Raw genomic sequence first — 21839 nt, forward strand, 5'->3', positions numbered from 1 at the left:
CTTTTTTGCAAGCCCCAAAATAAAATGGTTACTGCTCTTTAACCCTCTTCATCACATCCATGGTCTTGATCTCTTCCACAATATTTACTGAGTTTACTGAATGCTAACATGTTTGAACTGAATGCTAACATCAGCACGCTAACATGCTCACAGTGACAATGTTAACATGCTAATGGTTAGCAGGTGTAATCTTAACTGCTGTCATCATCTTAGTTTGGTGAATATCTTAACATTTGGTAATTCGATTAAACAAAGTACATCTTAGGCTGATGGGAATGTCACTACTTATGCAGGTATTCGGTCATAAGTCAAAGTGTTGAACAAAGGGACATATTGACCTGATAATGGTGCTAGAGATATACTGTTAAGGGGTGACCAAAGTTCATACAATTTATTCTGAGTGGGACATGAATATTTGTGCCAAATTTCATGGCAGTAAAGCTAATAGATGTCCAGAGGTTTCACTGAAAAACACAAATATCAACCTCATGGTGGCACTAAATGAAAAGTCAGGGATCAGCAAAGTCGATAAGATTCATTCTCTGGGGACCATGAATGTCTGTAGGATATTTCATGACAATCCATTGAGTAGTGTTTAAGATATTTCAGTCTGGACCAAAGCAGTTGACCTATTTTCCTTATATCTATGTAAAAAAAAAGTTCACACAGAACTGTGAGGCCTCATGCTTTGAAACGATGTATAATTCAACAACTTGCATGAGAACTGAACAGATTCTGTCATAACATACAGTATGTTACAGCACTTTTTAAGAAGGTGCAGACAACCCAAAGGACACTTACACTAAAACCTCTACAGGATATTTTCAAGATAGAGAACTTCTGGTAATATATTTTGCAAAATAGGGCAGAAGTCTTGTGCATTTTCACCAGATTTTACCTTCATCACGCCAACGCCACAGGTACTTTCCCTGCAGTGTAAAACACAAGCTGCACCTGGAGACATAAACGGTCCATCTCAGAACATTTACATGGAGGAGGGGGCATTATTCGTAGAGGCGCTATTCATACCATCAGAACAAAAGAGACAGCGTCCTATTATTGGACTCTCCTCTGTCCTAATGCTGGATCTGTACTGTCACAGGTGCCACTGCTGCTCATTTATAGTCAGGTTAGCCCATGGTCAAGGCATGGAGCTGTGGTGTGACATTCACATACACAAACACACACACGCACTGCATGCAGCTGAGTGAAAGAAGCTGCTTATGTGTGTATAAAGAGAAGATTACTCTACTGTCTCTTCTAGGAACTGCCCAGTGTGTCTGTAAGTCTAATGCCTGCACAATGTGTGTGTGTGTGTGTGTGTGTGTGTGTGTGTATGTGTGTGTGCGTGAGAGAGAGAGAGAGAGAGAAAGAGATGCATGTGTTATCGTGCATCCATGGGTAGATATTTGAGTTTTTAGTGGTTGTACCTCATGGTCCTGACCACTGTGGCTCAGTAAATATTTTCCTTTGACTTTATGTTATGGTAATGAATGAAGTGCATGATTGCTCATGCATGTGCACGTCTGTGTAAGTGTGATTGTGCGTGTGTGAGTGAGTGTGTGTGTGAGAGAGCGTAACAGTGAGATCTTTTATCTTTTATCTCGATGACAATGATGCCACAAATAGGCACATGCCTCGCTATTCTTGTCCTCTCAAGGCTCCTCTGGTGTTCTGGTGGATATACCCACTCATACAAGGGGTTAGGGAGAGATTTGGACTGTGTGTGTGTCTGTGTGTGTGTGTGTGTGTGTGTGTGTACTTGTGTACACCCACATGCAAACACTTGTGTGTGTGCTCATGCATTTATGTACATGTGTTTTCTAGGTCAGTGGTTCTCAAACTTTCACATCAAGGACCCCTAAACTTCATTACAGCAAGTGTTTAAAATAGTCAAACATTCTGTCATTGTGTTACCTATGGATGAAATTATAGTGAAAATAAATCACTCCCCTTTTTTGCTGGGGAGTGATTTATGAGGGGGTTCCTAGGGTTCCCCTCACTTTGAGAACCACAGTTCTAGGTGACTAAAGGAGCAGTTTTGTTCCAAAAACCATGTGTCTCCTTTCTCTAACAAAATGGCTTTTCAAATTAAAACACACTGTTGCATATCAGTAAATTTACTGGCAATTCTGAGCCTTTTACTTAGACTTTACATTTTTGGGGGAAGTAATGATTTGTGAGGCTGCATGCATAGAGTTTTTTCTTTTCCAGTGTGGGTTTTGTCTGGTTTTTCTCTATAATAAGAATCTCAAGTGGAATGCCAAGAACCAACCGCTGTGTGGACTGTTTGCTTAGCTTCTCCCTCTGCAGCAGTAAAAAAATCAAGGGAAATAATCAGCAGATAACCCAACGCTTCACGCATTCTTTATTCTTTGTTCACTTTTATGTCTCTGTTGGGCGGTGAAGGGTTTAGTGCTCTATTATGAGCCTGTGCACTTGGCTCCACTGGTCAGGAAGTAAAATCATCTCCTTTTCTTTCCAGAAACATTATACTTCCTCCAGAGGGGGTCATGAAGGAAAGGTGCACCTTCTCAGCCAAATGCGGCACACCCTGAGGTAAATGGAGCAGAGGGAGCTGATTGGCCCAGAGCACCTGAACCAAGCTGGCACACGACAGGATGAGGGTGTTGGCATCCTCCTGTTAAACGTTTGCTTCCTGCTGTTTTGCTGCTCTCTCTTTCTCCCTTTTTCTTTTCTTTCTTTCTCTCTTGCTTTCTCTCTCTCTCATCCAACTCTCCAAACAGGAAGTCATTGGAATGGGAAAAAAGTGTTAAAAGAATATTGGAACGAGGGGGAAGGGGTGGGGGTGGGAGTGGAGGGTGTTGTGTGTTGTTCCAAACAGACAGAGCCGTGCCCAACCTGACCACTGCGGCAGATGAAATTCCAAAGATAGATAAGTTAGACAGAAGAGGAGGAGGAAAAATTGCCGGGATGGAGCGAGAGATGAGCTGGAGGAAGGGAGGAGGAGGAGGAGGGTGGATGAAGGGGAATGGGCTGGAGGGGGGGGTCTTCTCTAGGGTCGTGCTCGGAGGGCGTCGGGCAGCACGAGAGGCAGGATGTTATGGTTTATTCAGCCCAGGAGTGGGGGCGACGTGAACAAGGTGTGCCTTGCCCTCAGCACCAGCCTCAGCGTGATTTATAGCAGCGCTGGCAGACGCCTCTGTCCACGGGGAAGTCTTTGAAAATGCAGAGAGTGTATGTGTGAGTGTGTATGTGTTTGCATAAATGTAGGCATGTGTATATGCATAGTACATACTTGAGGGTGTATGCGTTTAAATGTGTGTAGTATTTCTATGTGTTCATTCACTTGTGTACATGAGCACGTTATTGGCTGCTGGTTTTTAACCTGTGGTTGGAGCATGTCCATGCATGGCCCAACAGAGGATAGATGGTCAGGCTGCTCATTAATTACAAACTGCACACATACATTACGCTATATAAAAATGACTGGACCTTATAGGCAAAGCACAGCAATGTAATTAATATAGCAATGAAAACAGTATTGGTAGTGGCACTAGTTTCAAAATGAAGTACACACTGATGGAAGACGTATTCAGATTCAACACTGCATTGTAAAAATACTCTTACAAATAATAAAGGTCCTGAATTCAAAGTTAAAGTGCAGAAAGCTAAGTATTATGCAGAAAGGTCCCTATCAAAGTTATATTATTATTACTGATGCATTAATGTATAAGAATCATTTTAATGTTGTAGCTGGGTGACATGGAGTTGGTTTCAACTATTTTCATACTGTTTGGCAGTTTCATCTGTAACGAGGCATCATAATTTAATCTTCATTTGCACAATAATTGAAACTGTCTGATAAGTGGAGTGCAGCGAAAAGTACAAGCTTTCCCTCTGAAATGTACCATGGTATATGTGTAAAGTAGTATAAAATGGAAATGCTCAAGTAAAGTACATGTACAGTATTTGTACAAGGCTGGAAATATGTTTACTCTGCTTGAGATTCAATTTTCAATCAACAAGTAAGACAGAAAACATCACTCTCCTCAATCTGTGTGTGTGTGTCTGTGTGTGTGTGTGTGTGTGTGTGTGTGTTTACAGGCCAATTACAACTGCATCACCCTCCTCCTGACCTCTCCTAACGCAGCCATGAAAGGTCAGTGAGAGGTCAAGAGAGGTCACCAGCGAAAGGCAACTCTGCTGAGGACGGCCTGCTGGGTGCTAGGCCAAACATCCACACTTGGGGTCAAAGGTTATACAGATACATAAACCTGACAAGAGGGTGCCAACAGGTACAAGACGTGTGAATGTCCACTGCTGTAACAGGAGAGCAGACTGTTGCAGAGAGCTAAACTTATAACCAGAGACTAATGTATGTGGTGAGAGAGGCACTTTAAAGCTACTTAAGCCTTGTACATGTCACTTCATACCCTATAGAAAGCCTCTCTTTATAGTATTTGGGGAAGTGCAGAAAGGCTGAAGCACAGGTAACTGATCACTAATTAGCCTACTCTTAATTGCCTCAGTCAGCTATAGAGAAAGCTTTGTGTGGCTTATGAGAGAGTGAGAGTGTGTGTGTGTGTGTGTCTGTTAACCAACCATACAGTCGTAGAAGCTATTAAAAAGTCATTAACCTGCGTTTTATTTGAAGCCCCCTGCCCCCGTCCGTCATAGCCCTAATGTATTTTCCGTGAGGGTTTTTTTTTTTCCTTCAGATTTAATTTAGCTACTCTTTGATTTTACGACTTGCCTCTGTTATTGTAGGATATCTTCTCCTTTCCTTGTAATTTTATTTTATGACATGGAGAGAGTCGAGTACAATACGCCCCCCGGGGAGGACCACTTACCTCCACGCCAACAAATATAATTAGCGCTGATCAGAGGAGCGAAAACAGACCGCCGCTTATCTGCCACGGCCCGTGTCTTTTTTTTTTTTTTTTTTCTCTCTCTCGAAGCAGCTGCAGTAGAGGATAATGGCTGTGAAAATCTGAAAAAGAAAAGCGCATATTATGATATTACGTGCAATACTTCATTGAAAAATGTGCAAATTCATTGGGTCTTGTTTGTGAACACAAAATACATGTAGAGAGGAAAACACTTTAGACATTACACGACACATTGAAAACCACTTTTTGATTCGGCACTCATTTAATGCACGATCTAACGCGCGTTTTAAATAAATTATAACTTTTTGTAACTGTTAACCCTTTATTCCTTCAAGCGCCCATCAAAATACCCTACACCGTGGGGCAGTAGAGAGCAGCGTGGGCCAAAGAAATGAAATCAAGCCAACTTGGATGTATGCCGGATGTAGCCTATCTGTTAGGCACACACTCTCAGAAAACAACTCAAGTCATGTTCTGGAAAATATGCAGTCTAAGAGCGGCCGCATTAAAATAGCAATATTATTGAACGTAGTTTGGCGTGGGTTTAACCTCGCCTTGAAACGCACACAAAGTAAACCGAGGACCTGCTGTGTCCGCGGCCTTGCGGAGAATAAAACAGGCTAAGTCACCGCCAGAAGTAAACAGCAAAAGTCCTTTCGTGTTTACCAAGTAAAGTCCTCTGCTCCATGTTGACAGGTGAGAGTTCATAGGAGCAAAGTTGGTCCCCTACCAATGGAGCTGCGAGCCTGAGTGTGTAACCCCCAAGAAATGGTGAGTGTGTGTGAATGTGTGCGTGTGTGTGTGTGTGTGTGTGTGTCTGTGTGGACTGTGTGCGTGTGTGTGTGTGTCAGACAGAGGGAGAGATAAACAGGGAGAGTTGCTGAGGGGGCTCTTTGACTTTGAGCACATAAGCCCTTATTTCATGGTGCCATTGTTTGTTTTAAGGACGTCAGGCTTAATACAGTTCCAGGCGATTTCCCAGCATGTCCGTCCGCCCAAGCACCTCCAAGGCGCTGAGTGTGTGTGTGTGTGTGTGTATGTGTGTGTGTGTGTGTGTGTGTGTTCGTTCGCTTGGGCGCGCTCCCGTGTGCGCGCCCGCCCTTCATCCCTGTTGCCTCACTCCTGTCATAGGCAGGGATTTTAAACATTTGTAGACTTTCAAGGTTGTTCATGAGACATTTCGCAGCGACCCAGACTTTGCGGAAATTACTGAGCTGAACTGCGGGAATTACAAATACATACATGTCATTTCGAGGACTTTACACACGGTTTAGAATATGCTGAGAATATGTGGTTTTAATGAGTTTGACTGGAGCCATATTCCCATCAGCATCACTGAGCAGCATTGTTTTAATTGCCTATTACCTCTGCATAGGTCGAACATGAAGGGGGGGGGGGGGGGGGTCATAATGTTAGAGCAAATGGGTTTTTATCCAAATGCTTAAAACAGGGTCTGTTAATATCTAGAAAGATGTTGCAATACTGTATTTTATCAGTCAGACCTGTGAAGGACCATGTGTGTGTGTGTGTGTGTGAGGAAAAGTAGGCTACATATGGTCTAGACCTAGTCTAGTGTGTGTGCCTGTAAATGTAAATTCTTACAGGCCTATATGACAGTACAGAAATACGTTTCCGTGTATAGAATGTTTATAAAGGCAGAACTGTTTTCCATGTCACATTTTTTCAATATTATATTGTCATCGTTACTCAGTGCTTGGTTCATATTTCACTGTTACCATGTCTTTATATTGCGTCATACATTTGCTTCTGCAACAATTGCCAATACCCATCCATGCAAATGCAGCATGTTTTAATTTGAGTGTGAGTGTGTGTTTGTGTAGTATACTGTTGTGTCTCATCGAATGGCTTGCAGGCCACAGAGGAGGAGGATGACCAACTTCTCTCTCTCTCTCTCTCTCTCTCTCTCATACACACACAGACACACACACGATCGCCTCCATAATCACCACTACTTGTAGCCTAGAAAGAGTAGACAGAGGGATGTGGGTCATCGGGGGCAACACTGTGCCAGCTATCACGGCTCTGGCAACCAGAAATAATATCACTAATAATCACATCCATGCAAATTGCTGTTATTTTACACGTCTTCTTATATCATGGTCAGGTCACACACAGACTCCTTTTTTGAAATGGATTTTGCCTTGACAACAGAAACAAGTGCATATTCTCCTGCAGCATCCTCATCTTTGTCATGGTAAAAGCTGAATACATCAAGTCCTGCACACAGGGCCCAACAAGGACTTAGAGGATGTGAGAGTCAGACGCCTACTCACTTATTACATTCGGGCAAATCCTGCATCCTCCTCTCCTCTCCTCTCCTCTGTCCTGTCTCCTAAACCTTTTTATTCAGGGACCCGGAGACCTCTCCGGAACAAAACAGCTTTTAGCGCTACCATCTCTCTCTGCTTGTGTTTTCGCAAATAGCTCTCTCTCTTTCTCTCTTTCCCTCTCTCTCTCCCTCTCTCTCTCATTTCTCTAAAAAAAACATGTCTGCAAAAAGAAATGGAGATGTTGTAGGAGCTCATCAAGTCATTATCTGATTAAGGCCATTTTTTTATAACCGCTGCTGCTCAAGAGATAATAGTAATTCTTTCAATAATAATTCAAGCAACTTAAATTCAGGAAAACTCTGCGCGGTTGTGTTTGTGGATTTCTGCTTTCAGTTTGCACCTAAATGAGACGGAAAACAGTAGAAGACAACCGTCTTAAAAATGCTACAATAATAATAATTATAATAATTATAACAATAATAATGATAATGATAGAAACACATATGAGCCGCCCTTGATCCAAATTAATTCTGAGGAAAAATAGGCCAGTGACTCCTCTCACTCCACATACCATCATCACCGCGGGCTTACTTGTGGTCAGAATAAAAACGTACCTTTATTACACCTCTGGGAGAAATATTGTTTTCACTGCCTCCCTCCTTCTGCGTTTGAGCCCAACTCTAATAAATATGTCAATAAATTCAGCCATCAGTGCGCAGTGCCAGAGCGCATTATCAGTCTTGGGCATCGAGGTGTGTCGCACTCGACCCAAAAGAGAGGGGTGGGGGGGGGGTGGGGGGGGGTGAGTTTGAAATAAATACACGCGTTGATCCACCTGGAATGGGCCGCGATAAGAGCAGCCAGTGTTAACCACCACGTTTCCTCTACACCTCACCCGAGTCTTCCTTTTCCAAACACGCGTTTCTTTAATGTCCCGGCCTGTTTTTCCAGCCTGTGTGCGCACCGACGGCACCCAGGGGAGCCGAGGCCAAATCAGCCACAGGCCAGCGAGGGGAGCAAGGGGCCGGGACACCTGCTTTGGAAAAGACACTCTAGACACTAAACTTTGCTGACTTCGTTGCAATTCGTTCGTCCTAAAAAACACTTGCTTGCGACATGGAAAAGAGACTCGCCTTTTCCTTTTTGGCACCTGACAGAGGGGCATATGGAAAATAAGATTTCTCGTTAAGTGCTTTAGGATCCTGTTTGCGTAGAGCATAAAAAAAAGAAGATTCTGTGAGCAACAAATGAATCCAAAGTGCAAAGCTGGAGGGGGAAAAAAAGAGCAAAACCACACACATCTGATGTCCACAGTGCATGACAAACTTTTTCTCAACTGGATTCACCAAACTGGAATAAACGAAACTCATTTCGCCGAGAATAATAATAATAATACTAGTAATAATAATAATAAACGATTTATTAAATGCATTCATAAGTAATGCCTTGAATGCCCTTACTCCCAGTTGTACGGTTTCTCTTACTGCAGGAACGCAGGCTGAGTGGAAATATAGATGAATGTGACCTCGATTATCCAGAAACACGGTCACACCCGATGAAAAAAAATAATTCTCCACCGTGAAGATAAATTTCAGTGGCACCAAAAAAAATCAATTATTTCCTAATAATATTACTAAACAATTAGTGTATACACCTGTTGTGAAAGTGGAAGGCTAAAATATTTGCAGAGCGTAAAAACTGCAGTGTAATTACAAGTGTGTAATTCGTATGGACGCAGGAGGGATGAGGGCGAGCAGCCGTCATCCTTTCAGAAATCAGACGCGTCGAACAGGTTTGTATGTGAAAAGGATCAGATGTCACTGTCCGCAGGGTCCGGCGACACAGGTGGAGAAGTTTCCAAAGGGAGGAAAAATCTAATCATTCCTTCAAATGTTTAGTTTTTAAAAGTTAAAGGTGGATATTTTTTTTTGTGTCCATTTACTATCAGGTTTTACTCCATCACCTCTGATGACAGTGCAGTCTTTACGCACGGGGATATGTTGGTGGCAGCAGGTTGTGGATCCCAGTGACAGACGTTTCATGATGATATTGGGCTCTTAAACTGAGCATTTCACAAAGAGACGTTTAGCTCTCTGGATAATCTGAATTCCAAAGCAAAGCTGGGAGCCTCTGTGCTGCTTTGCTTGCTCACAAATCTGACTTTGCAGCAACCAATGAGAAAACTCTGCACGTAAAATATCCCTACATGCCACTTTCAACCTCCAGTACCCAAGTGACCCACCACTGTTAGTTCCCTTGAGAAACGGTGGTCTAAATGTGAACCAGTTGTATTTGCAGAAAAAAAAAATAAATACGGATGTTTAAAAAAAAAAACAACAACAACATAATAATATTTAGACATAAAAGGATCAAATTACAAAGTTGGTAATCATTAAAAATGACTGGGCTTGATTGAATGTTAATACATTTTAATGGTCTCCCATAAACATAATCGAAACGTGCATTAACACAAGCGTGGAAAAGCCGCTTGTCTTGTAAAATGAAGTGTTAATTTGTCATTTTACTGCCACAAGGAAAACTGGAAGATGTCTAGAAACACTCGCATTAAAGCGGCGCTAAACTGCCTGTCTTAAACAATTCATCTGGTGTTCCATTCATCTTAAAATCCTGTTTCTTTATTCCTTAAATATAATGAATAAATCTACACCAGTGATATAATCTCACGGGTGGCCAAATCTACTTGTTTTATGAATTTTCTTCGCAGTCATTGTCGCGATTGTTCTTATTCTGGCTTCTTTTCAAAGGCAATAACACTTCATTTAAAACCTCTGGCACTTTATCATTTATTAGAAACTTTCCAATTTAAGACTTCAATGCAAGAATAAGTAACATAATAATTTGAAGTCTAGGCTATGTGTTTTTTTTTTTATTGCGGATTGTGATGGTGTGGTGTCAAAGTGCGGAACGATTCTTACTGGCGCAGTCGGTGATTTGAGAAGAAAGAGATTAGTAAGAGTGGTATTTCCTTTTTTCCCCCTTCTCTCTCTCTCTCTCTCTCTCTCTCTCTCTCTCTCTATAGTTGCAATGCTCAAGTCCCCATTCTCTGGTCAAGTTCAGTGCGTTGTTCTCCGGACCGGACGGACGCCTCTTATTGGTAGGTTGCGACAGTTACATCACGCCGCTCATGACGCGCACGTCTTCCTGTTTCCTTCAGCCGCGTCTTAAAGTGAATCTTAGTGGCGGAGGAGCGCTCCAGCATCCAGTGCTCCAGCATCCAGTGCGCCTCGGAGACGCACACACACACACACACACCGTCTCTCTCTCGCTCTCTCTCTCTCTCTCTCTCTGTGTCTCGCACTCTCTCTATGTCTCTCAGTCACAGCAGAGGATAGAGGGAGAGACCGACGCGCAAGAGCTCTTTTCATCTTCTGTGTTTTTTCCTATTTTGTTCCTTTCGCCCGCGCCGCTGACTTTACTCCAGCGCTTCCTTCTCTGAGAAACTGTTATATCCCAGCATCCAGCAACACGCCGAGCTCTGCGTATATTCTCTCTCTCTCTCTCTTTTTGTTTTTTTTTTTTCCTTTTTTTTTCGCCGTAGGAGTTCAGGTTGTCCCCCTCTTCATCTAAAGGGTAAGTAACCTTGTCCTCGGATACCTCCCTCTCTTGTTCTCGTTCTGCCTCGCCTGCTCACGGTGGGCGGACAAAAAAAAAAAAAAAAAAAAGAAAGAAAAACAACAAACAAATCAAACATCATTAACGGGGAAATGTTATTCTGGTGAACCACAGCTAATCGTATCTATGCGGCGTTATTTGCTCTGTTTCGTCCTCTTCGTCTTGATGTGTGCTAAGAGTTGCGTGAGCAGCCCGTGGTTTTTTTTTTTTTTTTTTGCGAGGATGATTTGCGGACGGTAGCCCAGCCTTCCCCATCAAAGCGGAGATCAAGTTGATTTGCAACTTTGAGAAGTAAGTTAATAGGGAAACGTGTGTGTGTGTGTGTGTGTGTGTGTGTTTCTTTTTTACAACGACAAACGTGATTCATAACGTGAGTTGGTATTGGACAGAAACTTACATTTACTTCTCTGTGCTCTCTCGTGTGAGCGTTGGAAACCGTGAGTTTGCCATCACCTTACGTAGTCTCTGTCCTGTGGCTAAATCTTTTTATTTATGTCCTGACACAGCTCGCCAGATCCTGTGATGTTTTGTGAATTTGGCGAGCGTCTTCTGCGGCAGTCCTCCCTGGAGCACTGTGATAAAACGCCGCCGGTGTATTGTTGTGCACGCAACTGCGCCTCTCACAGAAGTTGATATCTTAGTCTGTCCACTGGCAGCCAGATGTAGGCTACAAACAAACAGGCTCAAATGATGGAGTGTAAGAGTTAAGAGTGGAGATCTGTAGCTCGGTGATCATATGTGGAGTTCATACTTGCTTAAATTGTTGAAAGGTTTTTCTTTTGGGGGAGAGAGAGACAGAGAGAGAGAGTGTGAGTGCGCATGGGCAATGGAAGACAGGTGCGCGGTCGGAAAAGACAGGTGCTGGTGACTATTTCAAGCTCATTGTTAAGATCCTGAGGCAATCAAGTCAAGGTTTTTTTTTTTTCTTGGAGATGTATCACGTCCTGTCTGAACTGCTGGATATGGCTGTCAAGACTTGGGCCAAAGCCATTTATCAAAGTGTTTTATTTTTGAGTCCTGCTGTTACTTAAGTAGGAAAAACATTTCATCCAACAGCAAATTTGGACTTTTACAGTTTTATATTGTCATCCTAGAAAATGTTTTTTTTCAGAGTGACAAACCTGCCAGTCCGTGTCACTTGTGCGGTGCATCACACTGCACAGTTTCTAACAAAACCAACAGCAAAGTTGTGTGTGAGCGCTTGTGTGTGTGTAGAGTATGTGTTTGGTGAGACTCAGTGACAAGAAAGATGCCTTTTTATTATTAAAAAAAAGAAAAAGAAAAAAAGATTACTCACATGTAGTGATAATGTGACGATGATACAATTTCTCTTAGTTTAGAACAAGCAAATAATCATCTAAGGATAATGTTGTTAAGTTGAATTTTCCCTGAAATGTACCTGTGTCTATAAACTAAATGTCTTCTCTTAGAATATTATATCAGAATTAGATCTGAATTAGTCATGTGACATTTTTACATTTAAGATTCAAAATTTTTATAGCTACGTTGCAGCTCTATCTAAGAGTCAACTTGAATCAGAAACATTTGAGTATAAGTGCAACGTTTAAAATTTAAGGAAAGTTTTGCCTTGTATTTGTATTTTCTTATATATATTTTCTTATTTTTGACTGAACGTCTTTGATTCTTAACAAGGGCTGGTGTTTTCCTGAAGAGTGTAAAAAGAAAAATGTAAATTGTTGCACCACTTTTGTCACTTTTATGCTAAAAAGAAAAACATTGTTAAATTTATAAATTTACTAGTGTCAGAAATATTTGAATTTGTTTAAGAGAGGCATATAGATTAAATAGTTTCTGATAATATCATTACATTTGAAACTGGATGCGTCTGATATGTCTCAGACACTGCCAACGCTGCTTACGTAGCATTATTGATGCAGGCCTGTACTGACAAAACGTTTTGCTTTCAGAGAGGCATTAGGGTTTTTGTAAGAGCGCTTTAAGTTGCTCCTTGCCAGAGTTGACCCTTGTGACCTATTCATTTGAGCAGAATTAACTGCCCTTGCCAGATGAAAAGACAAACAAAAAACACAGAAGTGAGCTCACGCTGGCACCAAAATCAATAGGCCTATTTTGTCTTTCTTTTTTTGTGTCACTCTCCCCATTGCTTAAGATATGATGGCCATATTGATTAATGTGAACACACAACTTGCATTTTAAAATTACAAAATGTGCAAACATGGTTTAAAATTAGAACATTTTGTTGAACTGAACAAATGATAGCTCGCTTACTGAATAGTATTTTGTAAAGGGTATATAGCGGCATGTGCGATGTGCATTTCCTCCCCTTGTATACAATATTTTTTTAGACAATCTTTACCCTATTTTTAATTTTTTTTTATTTTGTTAGTTAATAGCTCCTATGTTGGCTCACACCACACAAACATGGAAATGAGGACAAGTACTTAAGTAATTATCATAATTTTATGCAGCTTTGTGTTCCGTGGGAACTGGTTCAGTGTCGCATGGCGTGTAACAGGGGACAGGATAAAATGTAGGACTTTGCCCTGGAATGTCAAGCCCAGGCCTAATTCTGACCCCATCTCGCCTGTTCCCTTCACCCCTCTGTCATAGGCCCTTACCGCCTAAATGTAATCATGGATGTCCCTGTCCTTGTAGAAACATAACAGTGATTGCCTGCTGACTTGAGTTTGTATTCATAATGTCGGTTAATGCAGTTCTCTAGAGGTAGGTTTTGATTGTTTCAGTCTATCACAAACTTACAATTTTTAATGTAGATTTAGTTTTGAAATTTAATCGGTTGAGGACACTGCCTGAGTGAATGAGTGAGTGACTTTGTTTCTGAAAATATTTTTTCACTTTGTGAGTCACGCATCTGTGAATTTTTGCCCACAGGTACTCAGAGATTTTGATCCAAAAGGACTGGGTTTGTGGGATATGGCCCAATAGCAGCAGCCCGTGATGCCGGACCATGACAGCGACTCCCTCCTGAACAGACAGACCAAACGAAGACGTGTGGACATTGGTGTTAAGAGGACCGTAGGAAGCACAGCCTCCTCTACAGCAGCAGCCACAACAGCAACCACTGATAACATTGCCCGGGCCAAAGCAGCCATTTTCAGTGCCATGAACTCTCTGAGCTCCCACTCTCACCACGGATCAGACACCGACTCCATGGAGTGCTCTGTTGTGCAGCCACATGGCGGGCCTGGCGTTGTTACAGCCAGTGACAGCGAGTCCAAGTCCAATGTACTCCGAAAGCTTCTGAAGAGGGCCAACTCATACGAGGACACCATGATGCCCTTTCCTGGCACCACCATTATCTCGCAGCTTCTCAAGAATAACATGGCTAAAAATGGAGGAGGACCCGAGAGGGGAGAAAGAGGAGACAGGGGTGACAGAGGGGAATCAGGCTTCCCAGGATCAGGGCTCTCCAATGCAAGCTCAGATGCTCCCCAGGAGGATGCCTGCAGTAACTCTTCCCAGGACAGCACGCCTCAAGAGTGCTTGTCACCATTTGGCCGTCCTCCTGGCCTGGCCACCTTTGACATCGAACGTCTCAATGATGAACACCTGCGTGCCAAACGAGCCCGTGTGGAGAACATTATACGTGGTATGAGCCACTCACCCAGCGTGGTGGTACCTGCTGCTTCCCGTCATGAACGTGACCATGAGATGGATGGAGAGCGGGACATGGAGCTAGACTGCCCACCTCCTCAATCTCAACAGCAGGCCCCCAGCAGCCCACGGGGAGGTGAGGTGTGCAGCAGTAGTAGTAGCAGCCGAGAGAACAAGCGTAAGCAGCGTCTGCCTCAGCAGCAACAGCAGAGCTTCACCCAGCTGGTGTGCCAGAGGAAAGAACAGAAGCAGGAGGAGCGACGGCAACTGAAGCTGCAGCTGGAGGACATGCAGAAACAACTCCGCCAGCTGCAGGAGAAGTTCTTTCAGATCTATGACTCAACCGACGACTCAGAACACAATGACCTCCACAATGATCTCCACAATGACATAGGAAACATGTCTGAAGACAGCCCAGCCAGGTCTGACACTGGTGGCGATGACCGAGGTGGAGATGACTTGCGCTCTGACAATGAGATGTCTGACCTGGACCCGGGTCATTTCCTGGATAGGGCGAGGGCATTGCTTCAGGAGCAGGCCCTGCTGGCTGACGGAGAGAAGCCAAGAAGAGAGGGGCTCAGCCGGAGCAAAGGACAGGGAGGTACAGGCTCGTCCATGCATGCTGAAGGTAAACAGCTGGCAGAAACACTGAAGCAGGAACTCAATTCAGCCATGACCCAGGTAGTGGACACAGTCGTTAAGGTGTTTGCCAAACCTCCACGCCCTACACCTCAGCAGGCCTTCCCCCCGCTTTCCATACCTCCTGAAAGATTTCCTACTGCTGTCAATGGAGATAACCCTAATTTCCACACTGCCAACCAGAGGCTGCAGTGCTTCGGTGATGTTATCATTCCCAATCCACTAGACTCCTTTGCAAGCATGCCCGGGATGCCAGGCGCCACCAATGACCAAACAGAGGCCCTGCCCCTAGTTGTGAGGAAGACACCCAGTGAGCACCACCATCAGTCCTCAGCTGTGGGAGCCCATGGCGGTCACCACCACCCCGCCCTCCATCCTTCCTCGCTCTCTGCCTCCATGGGCTTCAGCCCCCCATCCTTTAGACACCCTTTCCCGCTGCCGCTCATGGGCTACCCTTTCCAGAGTCCCCTCGGTGCACCCACAGGTAGCTACACAGGCAAGGACCGTTCCTCTCCAGACTCCATGGACCTGTCCCGGGAGACCACCAGCCTGAGGACCAAGATGGCATCAGGTCACCACCTGGGGCACCACCACCGCTCTTGTTCACCAGCGCACCCTGGCAGCACAGCCGAGGGCCTCTCCCTGTCCCTCATCAAGTCCGAGTGCAGTGATCTCCAGGACATGGCTGACATCTCACCTTACTCAGGCAGCAATGTATCCTTTAAAATAATCGGAATGCAATGTGGTGCGCATGTGTGAGAAAATGTGTGTTCTGAGGGGGTTGACAGGCAATAATAAGTGAATGTGTGTATGACAGATGTTTTAACCCTACGCGGTCCAGTTCAAACCAGCTCATGCCTGTGTAAGCCACAAAAAAATCTGATTTCAGGTGGTAGTTCCCTGCAGAGACCGGTGCGAAACATTGCATCTGAACTACATAGAGTTAAAAATCAAATCTTTTTGAGCCTGTTTGAAACTAGCCTAAGAAAGTGAGAAATTGTTGATGAATCACTTTTCCTCCCACTGCTGTTCTCTTCTCCATTTACTGCATTGTTGTATTTATTTTTATACTCATACCTCTTCCTTCTCACAGCACCATACCACCTTTTCTTCCATCTTCAACCCTGAGTGCTTTAAAAGCTCTCTTGTCACATATCACTTACTCAGGAAGATTAGGTCCCCACGACATTTACTGCCCCAATTCCTTTTATTAAAAAAATGGCTTGAAAGGCCAAGGAGGCAGATAGCATCCTGAAACTTGGCACACAATGGTGTTATATAGCCTCCCTTATAGTTTAACCCCAGTGTGCCCCAATCATGCCCTGCGGATAAAGAGCCTATCCCCTATGGGAGGCTCAATTGAATCCCCCGGGGGCTCCGGACTAATAGCTTAAACAGATACATTCAGTCCCTTCTCTGTTTTCCCCATACCTCTTTAGTTCCTACGTATTCAACACCCCTTAACCCTTATGAAAGTTTGATTCGTGTCACATCAGGTGTCCTTAGAAAACCTTGTCTTCAAGTCATTAACATTCATTACATGCTTAAGAAAATAATCCTAGAGCTTTTTACCTGATGTGGACTTATTAGTTAAGAGAACATGTATATTTAACACTTTGGATCCCTTGTTTTCGCTATTGTGTGCACCTGAGTGCCTCGGCTTTTTCATGTGTGTGTGTCTTTTTGTGTGTGCGTGTCACAAAAGGTTCGCCTGAGGACTCAGTAAAGATGTATATTTATGATTGCTTGTGTTTTCTCTTGTGTTCCTCTTATCATCCATCGCTGTTGTAAAAAGCCCACAATCATTGTCGTTTCTTTTCTCTTTTTTTCATTTCATAAAGATCTGTCAACAGCCCGGGGGGCCCTTCGGCTGTTGCTTGGCAGCCAAATACTTCTTTTTTTGTTTTCCCTCCCTGCAAACCCCCCTCCTCCCTGTCTTTTCTTTGAAGCGGACGTTAACAGGTGTTTGCAGCGAGCTGTTTATCTTTCATTACCTCGCCTTGTCTTGTCTTCTGACCCAAGGGTGAACGCTTTCCAGAGATCCATAATCCTTTGCTTCTGTGGGCTCCCGATGGAGGGATGAAAAGAGAAAAGGGAGAGAGAGACATACAGAGACTGAGAGAAAGTAGAAAACAATCAAACAATAACCACATATGCCAGATGCTGTGGCTTTTATTGTAACATTTATAAATTCAGGGCATTAACAGATGTACACCCCTAAATGGAAAGAAAAGGGAGAACAACATGTCCACATGTGTTGTTTTTCTTTTTTTTTTTTTATCTATTTTTGATTCCCAGAGTTTATTCCACAGGTTTAGGAACAAAGTTTGGCATTTGCAAGACATTGTTTTGTACAATTGCTGTTATAATTAGTGTGACATTTATGAATCAGTTTTTTGTATTTGTTCTCTCTCTGTTCATAGCTGTTTCTATTGATGTAGAATTTTTGATATTTCTGTCGTTTTTGGGGGTTTTTTTTGTTTTGTTTTTTTTAAACCTCTGAAGTCAAAAACAGCTTGTCAGACATTTTGCGAGGTGTGTTCAAGTTCACCAGCTCTCGGCAGCGTTACGGAGCAGATGGCTGCTATCAATTTCCTCATTTGTTCTCAGTCTGACTCCAAATTTTCTTGTCCTTACACCTGGAATTAGGGAGTGGAGCAGCTATTTTCCTCTCATGACTTTGGGCTTTGGGGAAGTGTTGCGAGAATGATGATGTCTTGTCAGATGTGGCAGGCAAACAGTGGGCCAGCTGGTATGAGTGCACCATCATGACAAAATAATAGCCTTGCACGCCACCCCTAAGTCCAATCACAATTACATTTGCAAGCTGTGAGTGAATTGGAGATGAAAATGCCTCATCAGGAGATATGAAGCTCCTTAATTGTCATCTGAAGGGAGGTGATATTGCGTTTATGGCTGGAGAGGTAAAACCTCTGTGTCTTTGATTTAAAATAATTTTTAATTTAAATGATAAGAGAAAAGCGATGTTAATCCTAATTGAAAAAGGAAAAACAAATTAGTCTAAGTGTAAGTGCACAGCTTTCACAGCAAACAAATCCCACCTTGCCCTACTGAAAAGAGCTTTCTTTTTCCTCTGTCTCTCCTTCTCTCTGTCTGAGGATCCATTGTATCCCCTCCACTTGGAGCAGATGGTGTGGTGTGGAGAGTGAAGTGCTGCTCTTTTGGCCAGGCCTGACAGAGTAACACCAGTCTGCCAGGGTTTCCCCCACAAGACCCTCGCTGCGTATACAACTAACTCTCTCCCTCTCCCTCTCTCTCACTGAATCAGACAAAGTAGACAGGGTCTTTAAGGAGCCAACCCAGCGTGGTTCAGCATTTGCTGGCTTTGCTGTGTAACCCTGAGGCCAAGGGCAATCCAATCTAGCAGCTGATGCCTTCTTCCCACTCTATAGTTACAGCTACATCTGGACACTTGACTGATTTTAACGATCACAGCCACCCCTGTAGATCATAAATAATGTCACGCAATGTATTTTGTCCTCTCAAGTGTGAATAATCTTCATGAAAACTTGGGCTAGTGTCTTCTGTGTAATTTAAAGCCCTGTCTTGCTTGTGCTTGATGAAAACCCATGTTGAAACAGCCTGAGGTTTTCACATGCAGCCCACCCCCATCCCTGTTCCCTTTTCAATGTCTTATCCTCCAGATTGATATTATCAGATGCATTATACGGCCGTTAATTCACCATGGAAATGGCTTGGGCCGTTCGGTGGCGCAGATGTGTTTCAGTCCCCCCATCACTGGCTGAGTCCAAAGCCTCAGAGCCCCTCTTCTCCTTCTCCTCCTCCTTCTTTTGCTCCTCCAAGGGTTTGGCAGCGGCAGAGAGGCTGGGGGGCAGGGGTGGAGCAGAGGGAGGAGGAGGGGGATGTAATTGAAGGTTGGAACCATGCTATCCCTCAAGGTGCCCCCACCAGCCCATCTCCATCCTCTCTGCTGTTCAATCCAGGCGATCCATTAGGAGGACAAGGCCTCTGACATGTATTTGAATATGGCCTATGCGAGTGTGAGAAGGTTTTTCATGTTGCTTGGGCCAGTGTTTGGGACTATCTCCTAGACCTTGTTTTGTCACTGATATGAAGCCAACATCAGACAGTCATATTCAGGCTTGGCATGTGTTGTCGCCAAGCCATTAGGCCTTCTTGCCCGTCACTGGCGTTAACTGCTGTCTTTGTCTGTGATATGCAAATGTCGCCTTTTTTCTTCTTCCTTTTTTTGGGTGGAGGTTAGCGCAGGGTGTAGGCAAAGGCGTTTGCTTACTTTGACTGTGAAATGAGTCTCCTTATGTAAAAGCATCGGCTGTAGTGCTGGCCAGCGTTTTATTTACCGTGACGCTCCCACACCTGATACGGATGATGCTAATTGCAAGCAAATGGTTTTGCTTTCGCACACTGTCTTCAGCCTCCCCCCACCCTCCACCCCCCTCCCCCCTCCCCCTCCTCTCTCCCAGCAACCCTGCATCCATGCCTGAAAGGAAATTTGGTTTAACCCTCATCCAAATGATCATTTCTTGCCAAACTTACTGCCAATTATTAGCAAGTACATATTGTATTTCTGATAATATCAGAAGCCACATTTGCTTGTTTTCCCTCCAAACAATTGTTAATGTCCTTAATAGCAGCTGTTTGCAGATCCAGGAGGGTCTCTCCCCCAATCATCTGAAGAAGGCCAAGCTCATGTTTTTCTACACCCGCTACCCGAGCTCTAATATGCTCAAGATGTTCTTCTCTGATGTCAAGGTGAGTCCAAACATGTTTCTTTTACTTTGCAAACTTTGCAATCTCTAAAGTTCTCCTTTTTAATTTAGGTAGAAATTACTCTGTCTGGTTTGCTATTTTCAAACTCCTTTGTGTTACATTTATTTTCTTTAAACTGTGACTCTTGCGCTGTGTTTAACAAGTGTAACGACAGATAGCACTACTTCACCTCTGTTTTCTCTTTTCTGTCTTTTGACGTATTAATTCCTCGTACATTTGTCAAAGCACCTGCTTTAGAAGAGGAAGTTTGATTTATTGTGATTTGCCAACTTCAGTTACCATGAACAGTGTCTGCTTGTCTGTCTCAAAATGAGGCCCTTTCCCCCACTAAGTTATGGTTTTATGCAAAAGATGAAAGAAGAGGAAGTTGAATGGGTTTACATGAGGGAGCTAGAGAGCCTATGAGTATTCTAAAGATAAAGAGCGGGATGAGTAATGGAGGGGTGGAGAGGGCAGAGAGGAGGATGGAGCCTAGAGACGGAGGAGTGGTTATCTGAGCAGGTGTAGGGAGGATGGTTTGATAGAGGGAGGGAGAGGAGAAAGAGTCGGTTTAGGGAACATGGCAAGGATGAGCGTTTGCTCCACTGGGAGTTTAATGAAGGAAATTTGGAAAACAAAGCACAATATGTAAGCTGCACAAAAAAAACAAGAACAAGAACACAATGGCTGTTGTAGTGTGCTCGACCGTGGTTGTTCGTGTTGTTGTTGTTTTGTGTGTGTGCCCCTCTCGGACCATACGGAGGGGTAAACACTGTGACAGATCCAGGCCATCTTATTCAAATCAGAAGATAAAGGTTCCCTTTTCTCCCAGCTGCCCCCTCTTGGATGCCATCACCACCAACCATGACGGGCAGCTCACATGTCTTTCTGAGATTTTTCATTGGTTTGGTTGAAAATGGGGCCAAGTGTGGGCCAAGCCGGAAAGCACCTGTAAATGGTGATTCATTACAAAATCCCCCAATATTACAGTAGCCCACTGATTTGACATTTTCTGTTGTTAAAAATTGCAGCAGAAATCACTATTTAAGGCCTAACCCACTTTATGACACTGACTAACCATTACCAAGGAGGTGGCCTCCTCATGAATGGCTTCATCAGATACTTAAACAAGGTCAAGCTAGTTAAGGGGATTATGAGACACATTGGTTTGTTTTTGTTTTCAGTAGAGAACAATGGACTCAAGCTGTAAGTTAGTAGACATGTATGGGAATGAGACTGACTATCTAATTAGATTCAGCCTGCGCAGCCTCTTAGTGAGTGGCTTACCTTAGACAAAAGTCTTGAAGGCTAATCAGGTCTCGACTAATCAGGTCTTGACTGTTGAGAACCTAATGAACGTGGGAAATGGGTTGCCCTAACAACTGGGGGGCGCTCTAACTGTTTTTCCCCTTGATTAAGCTCCTTTCAAGACGATTGTGACTTTTTTTTGACTTTTGGTGTTTTTGAAATGTTTTGACAGAAGTGTCATAATACCATTGTTGGTGCTGCTGATGGCAGCCTATAGTATCATCCCACCAGCTTTAAGACGTCTCATTATTATTGCAGATACTTTTATGATGAAGGGCGAGTAATTATAACGCATTAATGAACAGATTAAATAAATATATTCAGTTATTTAATAAAGTCAGCTGAAGTTATTGCCTTTGTAATGAGACGCTGCGTGTAGATATACTGTATATCAGTTATAGGATGTTTGCACCTTGATGTGTTGTAGATAGATTTCTTTCATTTTTAAGTAAACGGCCTATGACAGACACACACACACGTCCTGCATTCATCTCTCTGTGGCTCTTTTAGCAACAAGCCTCAGTATATGGGCCAGTCATGTGCTGTGGAGTAGTGGGGGTCAGGAGGGTTTTCCCTTTTCTATATGTCATTCCTTCTCTTCTCTTTTCTTTTTTTTTTTTTTTTTTTTTTTTTTTTTGCTGATGGTGTGGCATGGTATGTGTGCCTCGGCGGTACCGGGAGAAAGAAAAGCCAGCGGCTGGATTTTGAGTCGCCGCAGTAACAAAAGCCCGCTTTCCAGGGCCGCTTTTTGTGTGCAGTCAGCCAA

The 21839-nt window shown here is 43.5% G+C and overlaps 1 protein-coding gene across 5 annotated transcripts in view; it reads left to right on the plus strand.

Annotated features, from left to right (window-relative positions):
• The first annotated feature begins 5396 nt into the window (after positions 1–5396).
• Positions 5397–21839, plus strand: part of prox1a (prospero homeobox 1a) — a 33039-nt gene continuing 16596 nt past the window's right edge. Inside the window, exons 1-3 of one of the 5 annotated variants that reach the window (XM_071479225.1) lie at positions 5397–5624; positions 13652–15727; positions 19661–19768. In XM_071479225.1, the coding sequence (XP_071335326.1) occupies positions 13718–15727; positions 19661–19768 (2118 nt within the window). In that variant the 5' untranslated portion in view covers positions 5397–5624; positions 13652–13717. Of the gene's footprint in view, positions 5625–10082; positions 10736–10853; positions 11069–11104; positions 11215–13651; positions 15728–19660; positions 19769–21839 lie in introns of those variants that run through there. The other 4 variants (XM_071479223.1, XM_071479227.1, XM_071479224.1 and 1 more) reach the window with 4 other exon arrangements.

The sequence above is a fragment of the Trachinotus anak genome, unplaced genomic scaffold (assembly GCF_046630095.1).
Source record: "Trachinotus anak isolate AG129_WGS33_773 ecotype Australia unplaced genomic scaffold, CSIRO_AGI_Tana_v1 ptg000005l, whole genome shotgun sequence".
NCBI classification, from domain to species: Eukaryota; Metazoa; Chordata; class Actinopteri; order Carangiformes; family Carangidae; genus Trachinotus; species Trachinotus anak.